Below are 16,454 nucleotides of genomic sequence, written 5' to 3'. Positions count from 1 at the left end.
AAGGATGAATGTGTTTATTTATTTAATTTTATATAAGTTTAAGTCTGTACGATACTTGTGTGTATATAGATATATATAAGTTAACCTTTGACATGTCTTATTTTCATTTGTTTCGTATAAATATTGAGTGTTTATAAGTTTTTATCGAGTGATGAGATAGTATAATATACTATGTATACATAAGGTGGTTAAAAAATGATCCAAATAAGCGCGCCAAAATCGAAAATGTAAGGTTCCCCTAAACTTGCTGTCACTTTATTTTCTCTTTCTTTTTTTTTCTGCTTCTTTCGTTTTCTTTTTTTTTTGCTTCCTCTGATCTATTCTCAAAAAACTTCTAAATTTCAAAGTTTACCCACTAGCAATCCACATCAATCTAACATGAATTCACCAAAATCTTGATTTTTTTTCTATGGATTTTTGGTTTTAATTTGATGAATGTAGATGGATCATAGTGACGAAAAATCGAAAAGGTTCTATTTTGGGAAAAAGGGATCAGCTTAAAAAATTAGGTTTGGAAGAGATTGATGATAGGCCAAGGAAGATTGCATTGGCATCTATGATGAATATGTTGATGGTTGGGAGGACAATAAATAGGCTTCTTTGGTGGATAGCCAAGATTTGTTTCAGATGGAATGGCAGATCCTGCTAGTTATGGCAATCCTGACCGCGACATTGACCAGGTATATTTTCTTAGTACCAGTGGCGAAGTCAAATTTTTTATCAATATATATGTCATAAAAAAAAAAGTTGCTAAGGTTGTTCAAGATTAAATATCTAGATATATGTCATAAAAAAGAGATTTAATGGTCATATACACACACCTAAACTATTATTTTTTGCGACTTTCATACCTAGAGTATCCATTGTTATCATTGCTTATATAAACTATTTCTACCTATATATTAAATACACTCCTCGATGCTGAGTTGGCCAAATATTTGTTCCCAATCGACAACAGGCATGTCAAGTCAACATTGAGGTGTGTTTTAATACAAACAGAGTGATATTTGAGGTATGAAACTCGCTAAAAGGGGAGTAATAGTTTAGGTGTGTTTACTCTAAAAAAGAAAAGGAAGTAATGTTTGACCTATATACCTAGTATAATTTTCTGACCACCCTTTGGCATTGTGATTGTAGTACTCTTATTGGAAATGGAGTTCATTTGCTCTTATTATGCAAATTGGATACATGACTTATACCCTATTATTTTCTTAGCATGAGTAGATGAATTGAGCGAAATAAACTTGTTATTAAACAGATAAAAGTATCATATGTAGCTAGTTATGTAGTATTTTGTGAGTAGACGATTTAAGTGAAATGAGCTTCCATGTGTAATGCCTCAGGCACAACCGCCAAGGTATTGTCCACTCTAGTCCAACTTTCCAGGCCTCAAGGTTTTGTTCGCGTGGACTTTAGCTCAAAAGGTGCTTCAACCGCCATGGCTCCATCGTTATGGACAATACTAAAACGATAATTTTACTAACTCAACTAGAGAGTTAGCAACAGAAGGCAAAGAATCTTTTTGCAAATGCATTCTTGTCTTCCTAGTGTTCCATAATTGAAAATGCATAAATGCAATTGCAATTTAATATCTCGAACAGTCGTGCTTCACTAAGATTAAATAAAGTATGGGTGTAGTATGCTTCTATAAAATGGTGTGATGTCAAAAGTCATAACGTTTGAATTTCAGGGGCTAAAACAGTCTTCTCATGACTTTGTATATATAGAATTTTCATGTTGTTTTTCATAGGCATTACGACATAATTACCGTAAAGTTCATGATTGTCTAGTTATCTTATTTCTCACTTAAAACTTATTTTGAAGGGACTAATTGCGTTGAAGAAAGGTACACAGCTAATTAAGTATAGCCGGAAGGGGAAGCCAAAGTTCTGCCCTTTCAGAGTTTCTCCGGTAATTGATTGTCTTGCTTCTGAGCTTCATATCAACTAGTAATGTGCTTTCTTCTGATTTTTACACTGTTTGCAATCTGAGAGCTTCTATGTGAACTTATTATTCTTGTACGGAAATTCACAAATTAACTGCACACTCTCTCTCAGAACAAGTATTTGAAACAAAAGCCATTTAAGGAATCCCATTAGTTTTGTAAACTTGCTGTCAAACACCAAGGAATAAAAAACGGTTTTATTGCAGTGTACTACAACATATAATTAGGTCTTAAAGGCTATTCTCATCGCGGAATATGGGGTTTCAGCTCTAAAATGGGGGGGGGGGGGATACTCTATCCATCTCATTTGACTAGCATAATTACATGTTTGCTTCACTACCGTATTTCCTTTTTTCATAATTACTTTGATTTGCTGTACTTGAGGTAAAGGATTTTCGGAATCAGTCTTTCTACCTCCACAATGTAGGGATATGATTTGCGTACACTTTATCTTCCCCAGACCCCACTTGTGGGATTACATTGAATGTGTTGTTGTAAAATATTTGAAAGTGAAGCTGATTGCTACTTTAGCTTGTCTCTTCAAAGACCATTTGATCGGCTTGATTCAAATAGTTAGTAATACCAAGAAAGCTATTTTGAGTGGTTAGTATACATAACATTTTTCCTTGTGTTTATTAGCAAATGTTTGTCATTGTTTTGTTCATATGTAAAAGTAATTCTTGCTACATGGATCTCTATTGGTTATTTTGCAAGTAGCTGCTTTGATTGGTAACACCAGTTGTCATAGTTCATTTCAAGTTCCTTAAAGTTTCTGTTCCATCCAAGAATCCCGTGCCATATTCTTCCCGTTTTCTTTGTATAACTTACCAATGTTGTCAAAGGCTTGCTTAAGCCTTGTAGCGAGGTTCAAAACGTATTGAGCGCATTGCCTTGCTTAAGACATTTTTTTCCTTTGTAATTATTAGTCTTGGACTAAACATATATATTTGTATTTTTCTCCATTTGTGCCTTTTTCATTAAGGGTCACGCTTTATTTGCGCTTAAATCTCCAATGGGCATTAAAGCATTTTGTTCTTTTCGCTTTTGATAACACTGTAACCAACTACTTCAGCTGCTCCTGAGTTCTTCCGGTGTCTGAACTGATGAAAGCGCCTAATCAGTTCAAAGATGAATCTGGCTTCTAGCTCACTCAAAAAGCCAGAACGTGAAGTTGATTTCTTAAATTAAATGATATCTGATGGAAGATTACAGCTTTACTTTTGGTACTTCCAGGATGAAACAACGTTAATTTGGTACTCTCGTGGAGCAGAAAGGAATCTAAAGCTATCAACAGTTTCAAAAATTATTCCAGGCCAGAGAACTGTGAGTTTATTATTATGTGTCTACATTTGGCAAAGAGTTTGTTTACCTATTAATATGAACCTATTAATATGAACTTTTGCCTGGGAATATGTCTATGCAGCCTGTTTTTAAAAGATTTTTGCGCCCAGAGAAGGAGTACTTGTCATTTTCCCTTATATACAACAATGGCGAAAGATCTCTAGATCTGGTTGGTGAATAGATAATTTGGTTTTTGCTGTCATGAATATTGTTTGGAAAAAGTTCTACTAAGGTGACAGTTAATTATCATTTTCATTTTGAAGATCTGCAAGGATAAGGTCGAAGCGGAGATTTGGATTGCTGGACTAAAGAATATAATTTCGGCTGGCCAAGCTCGTAGTAGACGTACTCGGAGTGATATTACTGATGTAAGTTCTTAACCTTGAATTTTAAGGTCAAAGAAACCGACTACCATCTCTTACATCTATTTTGCATATTGTACCACGCGGAAACTCACTCTCTTTTTTCATTTTTTACCATGCTCAAATTTACAATGAGTTGAGGCTCTATCAGAGACAACTTCTCTACCCTACAAAAGTAGGCGTAAGGACTGTGTACACCCCACCCTCTTCGGACCCCACTTGTGGGACTGCACTGGATATATTGTTGTTATTTTTTTTACCATTCACAAATTGACTACTTTTGAAAAGATACCCGGCTCTAAATACCCAACGTGTTGTTTATATTCAATGATGAGAGATCTGTAGCCTTCACTTCATCACACTTCTTGAAGTTTCTTTCTAGGAACTCTAAACAATAGCATTACCAGTCAACTGTTGCATGTCTAATGAAAGAAGATGTGAAGGCAACATCATAGTTCGATTTTAAAAGTTGAACTGTGGAAAAAGATGCTCGAGACTATATACAACCTCGTCTCATAATTATTTTTTTTGTTTCAAAGATGTTATAAACGTAATACATGGGGGATGGTTAACTTGTTTTTGGTTATAAGTATTGTATTTACATATGGTAGTTACTAGACATGCCGTTGATCAGCTTCTCTGTGTTGTGTTAAGGTTCTACAGTCTTTAACTACCATTTAGCGGTTTATTGTAACAGATTTTTACATCTTTTTTCTATGATTTTTTATGCAGTTACAAAATTCCAATCCATGTGGTGCATCACTAGATTTCAGCCAAACTATTTCTCGGGATTGGACTTCTGCTGATCCATATGGTGGTGAAACTTCCTTGAATGTCCGAAGCTCAGATGTGGGGTCTGAACGTGGAAATATGCAAGTAAGAACAAGTTCAGATGGTTTCCGTATTAGTGTCTCTAGCACTCCAAGTTGTTCGAGTGGGGGTTCGGGGCCAGATGACATAGAATCATTAGGTGATGTTTATGTGTGGGGGGAGATTTGGTGTGATGGAGCATTAAAAGACGGGGCAGGGAATCCAATTCCCGTTAAACATGATGTACTTACTCCCAAACCTTTGGAGTCAAATGTGGTTCTTGATGTTCATCAGATTGCTTGTGGTGTACGACATGTTGCTCTTGTTACAAGGCAAGGAGAGGTTTTCACTTGGGGAGAAGAATCCGGGGGAAGACTGGGTCATGGAGTTGAAAAGGACTTTAGCCGTCCTAAACTTGTTGAATATTTGGCAGTTACAAATGTCGATTTTGTTTCGTGTGGAGAGTTTCATACCTGTGCTGTGTCTACGATGGGCGATTTATATACTTGGGGTGATGGAACACACAATGCTGGACTTCTTGGGCATGGCAATGATGTCAGCCATTGGATACCCAAGAGAGTTTCCGGTCCGCTGGAAGGGCTTCAAGTTTTATCGGTTGCATGTGGCACCTGGCATTCAGCATTGGCAACTGCAAATGGAAAACTATTCACATTCGGGGATGGAACATATGGCGCCTTAGGTCATGGCGATCATGTAACTGTACCGTATCCCAGGGAAGTTCAATCACTGAATGGACTTAAGACTATTAAAGTCGCTTGCGGTGTGTGGCACACTGCTGCTATCGTGGAAGTCACGAACCATAACTGTGGAAATCTTCCCACGAGAAAGTTATTCACTTGGGGAGATGGCGATAAGTATAGATTAGGCCACGGAAATAAAGAAGCTTATATGCTTCCGACCTGTGTCTCTGCACTTATCGATTACAACTTCCATCAGTTAGCATGTGGACATAATATGACCGTTGGTCTTACCACATCGGGTCATGTCTTCATCATGGGAAGCAATGCATATGATCAGCTCGGAAATCCACAGGCTGATGGGAAGGCTCCTTCTCTTGTACAAGATAGATTGGTAGGTGAATTTGTTGAAGAAATAGCATGTGGCTCATTCCATGTTGCTGTTCTTACATCAAGAAGTGAAGTCTTTACATGGGGAAAAGGTGCTAACGGAAGGTTAGGTCACGGTGACACTGAAGATCGCAACAGTCCAACATTAATCGAGGCCTTAAAAGACAGGCATGTGAAGAACATAGCATGTGGCTCTAATTACACTGCCAGCATTTGCATTCATAAGTGGGTGTCTGGAGCAGATCAATCTGTTTGCTCAGGTTGTCGACAAGCATTTGGATTTACGCGAAAGAGGCACAACTGTTATAATTGTGGACTAGTGCATTGTCATGCTTGTAGTTCGAAAAAAGCACTGAAAGCTGCACTGGCTCCAACTCCAGGTAAACCTCACCGAGTTTGTGACTCTTGCTACATGAAATTGAAAAAGGCTTCCGAAGGAAATTCCTCACTTTTTGTTAAAAAATTCAACTCCTCTCATCGACCAGTAGAGAATAGTAAGTTAGACAGGGGCGAGGCGAAAATATCAAGAGTTTTGCTCTCTCCCACAATAGAACCAATTAAGTACCTCGAAGTCAAGTCTACGAGGCCTGGCATCAAATCAGATAATTTCAGTATAGTGAGAGCTTCACAAGTTCCATCACTTTTGCAATTAAAAGATATTGCTTTTCCGAGTTCACTTAGTGCACTTCAATATGCCTTGAAGCCTGTCGTGACAGCACCACCTCAACCTCAGTTTCAGCCTCAGGCTCAGTCTCAGCCTCAGCCTCCACCTCCTTCGTCCAACTCTAGACCTGCTTCACCGTACTCGAGAAGACCAAGTCCTCCACGCTCCCCTGCGCCTGTTTTCTCAAGGGGTGTCATTGATAGTCTTAGAAAGACAAATGATGTATTGCACCAAGAAGTTGCCAAATTGCAAAACCAGGTATGAAACTCTTCACATACAAAACAAGAAGATCTATCATTCAATTGATTAACTTGTCTAGACCTATCCAGGGGAGGCTTGTAAAGCCTTTGTTTAATAGTGAATTTATAATTTAATTTTTGCTAAGAAAATATTGAAGTTTGCAGTAAAAAGTACAATATGTAATTTATTTATTTTTTAAAAAAGAATTTTATTGAGTCGCCCTTAGAGGTATCATTATTAGTTGTCTTTTATATATATTTGTAGATCAAAAGTTTAAAGCAGAAAAGCGACGGACAAGATGCTGAACTTCGAAAATTGAAGGAAAGTTCTCAAGAATTATCTAGGTTGGTTGCAGAGAGAGCATCAAAATGTAATGTCGCAGTGGAAACCATGAAGTCTATTACTATTCAAGTAATGTTCAACTTGCTTCTCTTACGTTCATGCTTAAGTTATGATTTGTGTTATATTTTCCTCATCTTCAGAATTACATTTTGAAGATCTAATTTTATTGAATCAGTAAAACAAAATGCCTCATCTTTGGAATTGCATTTAGTTAATGACTACATGTCTCAGCAATTTTTAGATATATCTATCAATAAGTTTGCCTCTTTTATGTTTTACCACAAAGAAAATCGTTGGTAGGGTACAATCTTTAGTTATTGCTCTGACTCTCTAAAACTATTATCGTATCCGTGTCTGATTTTAAAATGCACTACTTTTGGACAAATGGTATTTCACAAAAGTCCGAGCAACATATATATTCAACATCATATAACTTTAGTTGAACGAAATCATCCAAATTCCTATAATTTGTTTGATCTTGTCTTCTTTTTTGGGGGTTGTTCGTGTATAAAAGTTTAGTTTGTGTATAATGGAGCGTGTAATCGTGTCTTTTGATATTTCAGCTGAAAGATTTGTCACAAGAACTGCCTCCTGATATCTCTGAGAGTCCAGCCATTAAATCTATACATGCTCAAGTTGAATCATTTCTTAATACATTTGGGAATCAAGCATCTGAAGACAACTCTTCTTTGCAACCAGACACATCGTCGTATAGTCATCAGAAGCCAACACATAGAAATAAAATATCTGAGTCTGTCATTAGAAATGATCACTGGGATGCTGCTGGAATCCATGAAACGTCACACAGTGGCGATGGAACAGTACGCGAAAACCATGGACAATCAACTCCTAGAAGTTTTTCAGGGTCACCTAAAGCTCCCAGAGAGGGTCAAAAGGAAGTTATCGAACAATTTGAACCGGGAGTCTATGTCACTCTCCTTCAACTTACAAATGGCACAAAGATCTTCAAACGAGTTAGGTTCAGGTATTTCACTAAATTTTCTCTGTTGCTAAACTGCAATTTTGATAACTTGTACTCCCTCAATCCCTTTGTCTCGTTTTATCTAGCACACTTTTTTTAAGTCTGTCCAAAGAAGAACGACATTTTCCTATATTAAGAACTTTAAACTTCTGGTAAAGTTGTTGCCATGTGACCAGGAGGTCACGGGTTCAAGCCTTGGAAACAGCCTCTGGCAGAAATGCAAGGCAAGGCTGCGTACAATAGACCCTTGTGGTCAGGCCCTTCCCCGGACCCCGCGCATAGCGGGAGCTTTAGTGCACCGGGCTGCCCTTTTTAAACTTCTCACTTTACTCTTAATGACATGATTTATAGCCCACACAAATATCTCTGACTTGTTTCAGATCTCAAGTTTCAAAAGACTGTCTTTCTTTCTTAAACTATGTGCCTCGTCAAAACACCAATTTTACTGTTTGTCGATTAAATAATGTCTTGCAGTAAACGAAGGTTTGCTGAGCAACAAGCAGAAGAATGGTGGAAGGAAAACAAAGACAGGCTACTGAAAAAGTACAGCCCTCCGAAGACAAACGTCACGTCTACTACTACTGATTCATCACCAGCATCTCCAGCACCACCAGCACAAGAAAATAGCGAAACATCATAGTCTTTGTAGACGTGGTGATTGCTAATTTTGTCAGCTTAGTTGTTAGCATAGAGGCGCATTCAAGATTTAGATTCAATGAATTTGAAGTTGGTACATTTTATGCCTTATAGATTTTTCTTAGATCACCTGACATGTATTTTGGACTTGGAGGATAAATTTAACCCCCTACACGAAAATAATTTATCCTCTGAGAACTGACATGTATACAAAATATAGATGATTTCTTAGTTAGTAACCTAGTACTTGAATTTGAAGAGATTGAATATCGTCTTTTTTTACCATCTGGTATCTGAAACTTACTGGTACGACTAAACCAGATCTGTGCCACGAAATAAGGAAGAAGTGGCCCAGACTACTAGGAATCTATTTGTTTCGGGGCTCAAATTGAGACCTCTGATTAAGGTGAAGGGATCCAATATATTCTACTACATCCCTTTAGTGGTGATTGAATGCCGTCTAAAACATGCCAAAGATAAATAATTGAACTAAGATCAATATCATCTTTTTTATAACTACAATATATCTATTTTACAAGTGTTGCAGAATGTACATAGACATGTCTACCTATAATATACATAGCACAATCATAAGTAGAGATATTTAGAGATTTTTCTGATTTTGTTTCCTTAGATAGATTTACTTGATTTTGTTTCCTAAGATAGATTTACTTGTACACCTACAAATAACTATTGTTCTTGGAATAATATCATAAAGAAATTGGTCCATTGTCTCTGTATTTTACATGGTATCAGAGCATTATTCTATGTCTGTGTTAGGTCAGAAAGCTCACCGGAGCTTGCCGAAATCTAGTCAGTGTACGTGAATGAAATTATTGAACCTGAAATTTAGTTTCTGCCAACCTAAAGATGACTATCTTCCCCAATCTACAAAATCATAGAAGTCGGTGTCCAAAAGAGAAGCGCATGAGTGGACCAATCTTGGTCCGGAATTCTTTTCCAGCAGCGGCTTACCATTTCTGCCCGACTTGTGGTGATCCCCTAGTTATTGGACCATTTTTTCCCCGAGAAGAAAACCCTCCAAACAGAATCTGTGGACCCTCTTTGGTCAGGTTTGAGACTTCTCTATTTATTGCTAATTATACTTGATTCTGGAAATTGTGTATGAATGCAGCAGTGAGTGGAATTGTTGCTTGACCAACTTGTGACTTGATATTGTTTGTTGGAGGCTATTTGAAGCTTGTTTGGAAAATTATTTCCAGTTTGGCTATTGTCAGATTTTTTAATTGTGTTATTAGGCTGTTGTTTGTTTGTTTGGGGTTTTTGAAGCACTTTTGAATATAGTAGAGAAAATGATCGATCAGTTCAACGTTGTTGCTTCTAGTTTATTATCCGACAAAATGATTTTGGTTTCGGTTGAGGGGTTTGCCAAAAATTCTCTCAATATTAGAAATCATTGAAGGAATCCACTTTTGTTAATTCCTTTGCTACGCAGATAAAACATGTCTTATCAACTCTTTTAATAAACAGGTGATTGATTCAGGTGCCACAAATCATATGTCAGGGAATCCTAATATTTTTTCTAGCTTTAGATCACTCAAAGCAGCCTCTCATGTTACTGTAGCTGATTGATCAACTTGTAACAGTATTGGATTCGATATTGTTCAACCAACCTCGTCTATTACTCTGTCATCTGTACTAAGTCTATCAAAATTAGCCTTTAATCTGATTTTTTGTTAGTAAAGTTACGAGAGAACTTAATTGTTATATCTCGTTCTTTCTCGATTATTGTTTGTTTCGTGATCTTATAACAAATCAAGTTATTGGTAAAGGACATGTTTCTTATGATCTTTATATCCTTGATGAGAGGGAGTCTCGGTCTATTGCCTGCTCTAGTATCCTATCTCCATTTAAGGCACATTGTCAACTGGAACATCCTTTGCTACCTCTGTTGAAAAAGTTTTTCCCTCAGTTTTAGAATATTTCCTCATTGGAATGTGAGTCATGTCAATTTACAAAATACCATCGCATCTCATTAGGTCCAAGGATTAATAAGAGAACTGAGTCAGTGTAACACCCCTCAAAATTTTTCGCTAAGATTTGAATATTTCTTCACGTGTAGGTAGACTCGAACTGGAGGACTTGTAAATCTACATGTGAGTTAGGATTAATTCCTAAGTATTTGAAGTGTGTTAGATGTGTTTAGGGGTCATGAGGGATCTCTAACACCAAGTCGAGTCCAAAGAGCTCCAATCGATTAAGTTTTCGGATGAGTTAGTATAAGGGTCAACTTCAAACGACCATATCTCCTAGGATATAAATAACTGGGTGGACCACAACCTACCAAATTAAAGGTCTTTGAGTCTTCTTTCCAACGCCACCAAGATTGCAATTTTTAGAGTTCGGAGTCAAAAGTTATGGCCATTTTACTACGAACTAGCACTGCAGGAATATTCAGGCCTGGGCGAAATATAGGCTTGGCACCCCAGTGGCGCGACGCGCCACTATAGCGCCAGAAAATAGCCTCAGTAGTTTGATCCTTGGCGCGACGCGCCACTATTAGGTGTGCAGGGTTTTAGGCCTATTTTGGCTTGGCGCTGCAGTGGCGCGACGCGCCACTATAGCGCCAACAAGATTTTTGCCCATTTTTCAGATTTTTGAAGAGGGACAAATTGGACTTTTTCCCTAATTACATATACCCTATCCTTGAACGTTTTGGGACCATTTTTCAGCCCCCACTCTCTCTCTAAAATCCCTAGGAGCTTCTCTCTCTCTCTCTTCTTCTTCTTCCCCAAATCCATCTCCAACAAAGGGTGCCTTCAAGAGTTTCAAGGATTCAAGTCTTCCATTGAAGACCTAACATCAAGTTCCTTCAAAGTCTTCAAATAAGGTATGTAAGGCTAACCTAAAATATGGATTTAGTTCTTCCATATGCCCATATATGTGTTGGATAGAAGTTGTGAAAGAGTTGAACCTTCTAAGAAGGTTTTCTTGAAAGTTTTCCTAAACTATGGAATGTTTTTAAGTACTATTAGTTGATTGATGTTTTTAATGACTTGAGTTACTAAATAGTTAATTTTCATATTATTGACTACAAATGTATCTTTGTAATAGATTTATAGGTATTGACGATTCTCTTGAGTTGAGTTTTGTTGAGAGTATGGGTTCATGTTTCATTCACATGAACCCAAGATGAAATTTCTTGTTATAAATATCTTGAGGTTGAGATGGATAGTTGTGTGTATATATGTATTGATTGGAATGAAAAGAATGAATTGGTTAGTTAAGAATGTCCATTTGCTTCTATAAAATGAACATAGGACAAAAAAAATAAGGATTTTAGAGTAAATGTTTGATGATGATGTAAATGATAATATATGATGATGATGTGATGATGATGTTTTGATGACGATGTGAGGGATGACGTGAATGGTGCTTATTTAATATGTGTAGAATGATTGATGAAGAGGTGTATTGATGAGGATGTTATGTGATGAAGTGGATTGGAGTCTAATGTGATTTTGTGGTATATGATGTGCATAATTTGAGTTGATTGGAGTCTTAGGAATATTTTAAAAATAAATTATCTCTTGAGGAGGAGCTTTAAATAAAGTATTTGTGAACCTTTTTGCATAACCTATTTATACACTATTTTGAGTCTAAAGAATTATTAGTTTCATCTTTGATTTAGAAAGGAGTTTAAGTATGAGTTGAGTATGAAGAGCCTTTAAATGAGTTGAGTATCGTTACATTAAAGTATTTATTTTGAGTTTGAGTTGAGGAGTTGAAATTATATTTTGATGTACATAATATTTTCTACATTCATTGAGTCGAGATTGTATAAATTTTTAAAGAGAAGAGTTTGATGATTTGAGATGAGTCGATTTGAAAGAAGGTCCAATGAGACTTGTCATTATGAGTTAATTGAGTTGAAATGAGAACAGAGTTGATGAGGTGGCAATGTTCCACATGAAACTAGCCGTGAGGGCTTGTTTGAGATGATTGAAGGAGTTTTATGAGCATGGAGTCATGGGAGGAGTATCGAGCAACGAATTGAGCAAGAGTACAGTCCATACTCGAACCCAATACCTGTGTTGCCAAACGTAGGGGGGATTGAACCGTTAAGTCGGATGCTTCCCCAAGAGATTTGTCCTGACATTATAGGACTTGGTTGGATTGGATCCATGAGGTTCGTCGTTCATGCCCTGGCAAGGTATGAACGGGCGTGGCAACGACGTCGTTTCGTTGTACCTTCACTGGCTCATAAGTGTTGGTTGTCGGTTAAGAGAAACTCCCATTTAGGTCTTGATAGTACTCTGAGTCAGTTGAGTTGAGTGAGTTGCTATATGCTTATGAGTTAGTCCGGTCTACACTATTTCTTGTTAGACTTAGGACACTTGAGTGAGTTGTTACATATTTATTGAGTTGAGTCCTTTGAGTTGAATTGAAAAACGTTGCATAATTTAATTTGCATATTTACTGAGTTGAGTCCTTTGAGCTGATTGTTGAGTTGAAGGTTGAGTAGATTGTATACGGTCGGATTGGAGTAGATGAATTGTGATTGGAATGAATGGAATGGTATGTGACTAGATTGGATTTGATTATTGAGTTAATTGTTGAGTTGAGTGTATATAATCGGATTGTACATGATTGAAAGGGGTCGAATTGTAAATGATTTGATTGTACTGTACTGTGTATGATTGGATTGGACTGTATGGTATATGATTGATCTTTGTCTAAAAATGTATTATTACTTTAGACTTATGACGCCTTGTTGAGTCTCTCTTATCTTTCCAATTTGAGATACTTGGACCGCGGCTATTCTTCCTTGAGGTATGTTTCATTATGCCATTTTACATACCAGTACATTCCACGTACTGACGCCATTTGGCCTGCATCGTTTCATGATGCAGAGACAGGTTTGAGAGATCGTCAATAGGAGCATCATTGGGGATCTATTGGCACTCAGCGTGTTGGTGAGTCCTCCCCTACATTCGGAGGACACCGTCTGGGTATTCTTGCATCGAGTTAGCCCTTTTTATTTTGATTTGAGGTAGCCATGAACATGTCATTGGCACCAATTAGATAGTAGTGATAGAGGCTTCATAGACTAGATAGTGATGAGTCGATCGAGTTATTCTTGTCAAACTATTTATAATGACAAATATTAGAGTCGAATTTGTTGGCCCATGGCCTTTATTCTTTGAGTTAGACTGAGGTTTGAGTTGCCCACTGAATATTCTCTTTATTCTTTTGTCTTCCGCTGATCGAATGAATGAACGGATGTGTGATCAGGCTATGTGGTTCGCTTGGGAGCCAGAAATGGTTTCTGAGTGCCGGTTACGTCTAGGGTACCCTCTCGGGGCGTGACAGTCAGCTTTTGAGTTAGTTCATTCTGATATTTGGGGACCATGTCGCTTTATTGATATTTTTCTTGAATGATTTGGGTATACTTTATGAAGAAAAGATTTGAAGTGCTTACTCATTTTTCTACATTTTGTGTTGAAGTCAAAACTCAATTTGATGCCCCAGTGCATATTCTAAGAACTGATAATGCTAAAGAATATGTGTCGGCATTATTTTGGTCTTACATGAGACAATATGGTATTCTCCATCAGTCTTCATGTGTTGATACACCCTCTCAAAATGGAGTTGCTAAAAGAAAGAATAGGCATCTACTTGATACAGCTCGGACACTGGTATTCCAAATGAAAGTTCCTGAGCAATTTTGGACCGATGTTGTCTATACTACTTGTTTTCTGATCAATCGAATGCCCTCAATTGTATTGGCTGGTCTATGACTTATCATACTCTTTTTTCAAGTAAATCACTATTTTCGGTGGAAGCTAAGTTGTTTGGAAGCACATGTTATGTTCGATCCTAAAGCTTAAAGTGTGTTTTCTTGGGCTATTTTCTCCTTCAGAAGGGGTATCAATGTTATTCTACTGAACTTGGTAAATATTTAGTTTCAATTGACGTGGTATTCAGATATTATTGTAACACCCCTCAAAAATTTTTCCTAAGATTCGGACCTTTCTTGTACACGTGCAAGGTCGAACTCGATTATTGTGAAATAATTTCATGAGTAAGGTGAGTCTTTGATAAATTGACAGCGTTAGAGGTGATGTGGGGTCACGAAGGACCCCTAGGACCAAGCTGAGTCCAAAGGATCCGTCGTGGCTAAGCTTTAGGACGAGTTTGAAAAAGGGATCGACTTCTAACGACCCTATCTTTTGAAAGACGGCAATTTGGGTGGCCCATGACCTATCAAATTAAAGGTCGTCGAGTCTTCTTTCCAACGCCACCAAGAATGTAATTTTTGGGGTTCGGATTCGAAAGATATGACGATCCGAAGATGAACTAGCGCAGCAAGAATTTCAGGCCTAGGGTTCAACTACTGGGAATCTGGGTTTGGCGCCGCAGTGGCGCGCCGCGCCACTATCGCGCCAGAAACATGCCTCAGTAGTTTAGTCTCTGGCGCAGTGCGCCACTAAAAGGTGTGCAGGGTTTTTCAAGCCAAATTTCCAGAACCCAGAACCTTTGGCCTTTGCGCTATAAGGGCGTGACGTGCCACTATCGCACCAGAAATATGCCTTAGTAGTTTGGTCTCTGGCGCGGCGCACCACTACGAGGTGTGCAGGTTTTAGGCGTAATCGGTCTGGCGCTGCAATGGCGCGACGCGCCACTATCGTGCCAGGTGCATTTTTAGCCTATTTTCAGAACTTTTGAGAAGGGGCAATTTGGGAACTGTCCCAAACTATATATGTATCATCCTTGGTCAATTTGGGGACATATTTTCAGCCCCCACACTCTCTCTAGAAAAGCCCTAGGAGTCTCTCTCTCTCTCTCTCTTCTTCTTCTTCTCCATTTCCAACCACAAGTTTTTTTTCAAGTCTTCACTAAGGTATGTAAGGCTATCTAAAACATGGGTTGAGTCCACCCATGTGCCCTACTCTTGCTTTGAGGTTAGATATTTATGAAAAATAGAGTTTCTTGGTATAGTTTATATTTGTATGAACTTTGTCCCCTATTTATTTGACCCTATATGTGTTGATGTTGTTGAGCCAAAGAGTTCCCAAAATGAGCCTATATGTGAATATGAGTTGATGAAGATGAGTTGTTAAATATGTTTTATTGATCTTCTTAACTATGTGGATTATGATAAAAGAGGTTATTTTCCTAAGAAGTGTTGCCTATTTTAGAGTGTGATTTAAAGTCTTGAGTTGTGATGAGTCTCAAGGATTTCTCAAATTGATAGAGTAAATGATTGGTTATGTCTATATGTTGCTATAATTGTGCATTTAAATTTCTTTTGAAGAGATGATTGAGATTGATCGGATAGTACGATTGGAAGAGATTCGATTGTGATAGAGTTTATGAGTTGACAAGGTTGTAATTAGACTTGTCGATATGAGTTGATTGAGTTGATTGGATGGAGTTTTATGAGCATTGAGTGTTGGGAGGAGTATCGAGCACCGAATTGGGCAAGAGTATAGTCCATACTCGAACCCAATACCTGTGTTGCCAAACGTAGGGGGGATTGAACCGTTAAAGTCGGATGCTTCCCCGAGAGTTTTTTCCTGACATTATAGGACTTGGTTGGATTGGATCCATGATTGATTGACTCGTTCATGCCCTGGCAAAGTATGAACGGACGCGGCAACAACGTCGGCTTGTTGTACTGTCACTGGCTCATAAGTGATGGTTGTCGGTTAAGAGAAACTCCCAGATAGGTCTTGATAGTACTCTGAGTTAGACTGAGTTGAATGATATGTGATTGGTCCCGTCTAAATCATATTCTTGTTTAGACTTAGGACATTTGAGTGAGTTGTCCTGTATATATATATATATATATATATATATATATGAGTTGATTCTGAGTTGACTGATTCTTTCTTGATGTTCATTGCATTCAGCCATTTTACATACTCGTACATTCCATGTACTGACGCCATTTAGGCTTCATCGTTTCATGATGCAGAGACAGGTACAAGAGATCATCGACCGGCGCTCCGTTGAAGATCAACATATACTCTGAGCTAGTTGGTGAGTCCTCCTAGTTTCTAGAGGATGCTGAACCTTA

At 37.9% G+C, this 16,454-nt stretch overlaps 1 protein-coding gene across 2 annotated transcripts; it reads left to right on the top strand.

Annotated features, from left to right (window-relative positions):
• Nucleotides 1-344: 344 nt before the first annotated feature.
• Nucleotides 345-8,539, top strand: LOC129895658 (PH, RCC1 and FYVE domains-containing protein 1-like). Of its 2 annotated transcripts, XM_055971390.1 has the most exons (10): nucleotides 345-680; nucleotides 1,825-1,911; nucleotides 3,179-3,268; nucleotides 3,369-3,455; nucleotides 3,550-3,654; nucleotides 4,381-6,255; nucleotides 6,292-6,468; nucleotides 6,715-6,861; nucleotides 7,356-7,777; nucleotides 8,249-8,539. In XM_055971390.1, exons 1-10 carry the CDS (start codon nucleotides 633-635, stop codon nucleotides 8,412-8,414), a joined length of 3,204 nt encoding a protein of 1,067 aa, XP_055827365.1. In that variant the 5' UTR covers nucleotides 345-632; the 3' UTR covers nucleotides 8,415-8,539. The 2 variants fall into 2 exon arrangements, with proteins under 2 accessions (XP_055827365.1, XP_055827364.1); XM_055971389.1 differs by having other exon boundaries at nucleotides 3,550-3,658; nucleotides 4,415-6,468.
• Nucleotides 8,540-16,454: the final 7,915 nt, after the last annotated feature.

Source organism: Solanum dulcamara, chromosome 7 (genome assembly GCF_947179165.1).
Source record: "Solanum dulcamara chromosome 7, daSolDulc1.2, whole genome shotgun sequence".
Classification (NCBI taxonomy): Eukaryota; Viridiplantae; Streptophyta; class Magnoliopsida; order Solanales; family Solanaceae; genus Solanum; species Solanum dulcamara.
The sequence above is the reverse complement of the archived record's forward strand: the minus strand, read 5'-3'. Positions and strand labels throughout refer to the sequence as shown.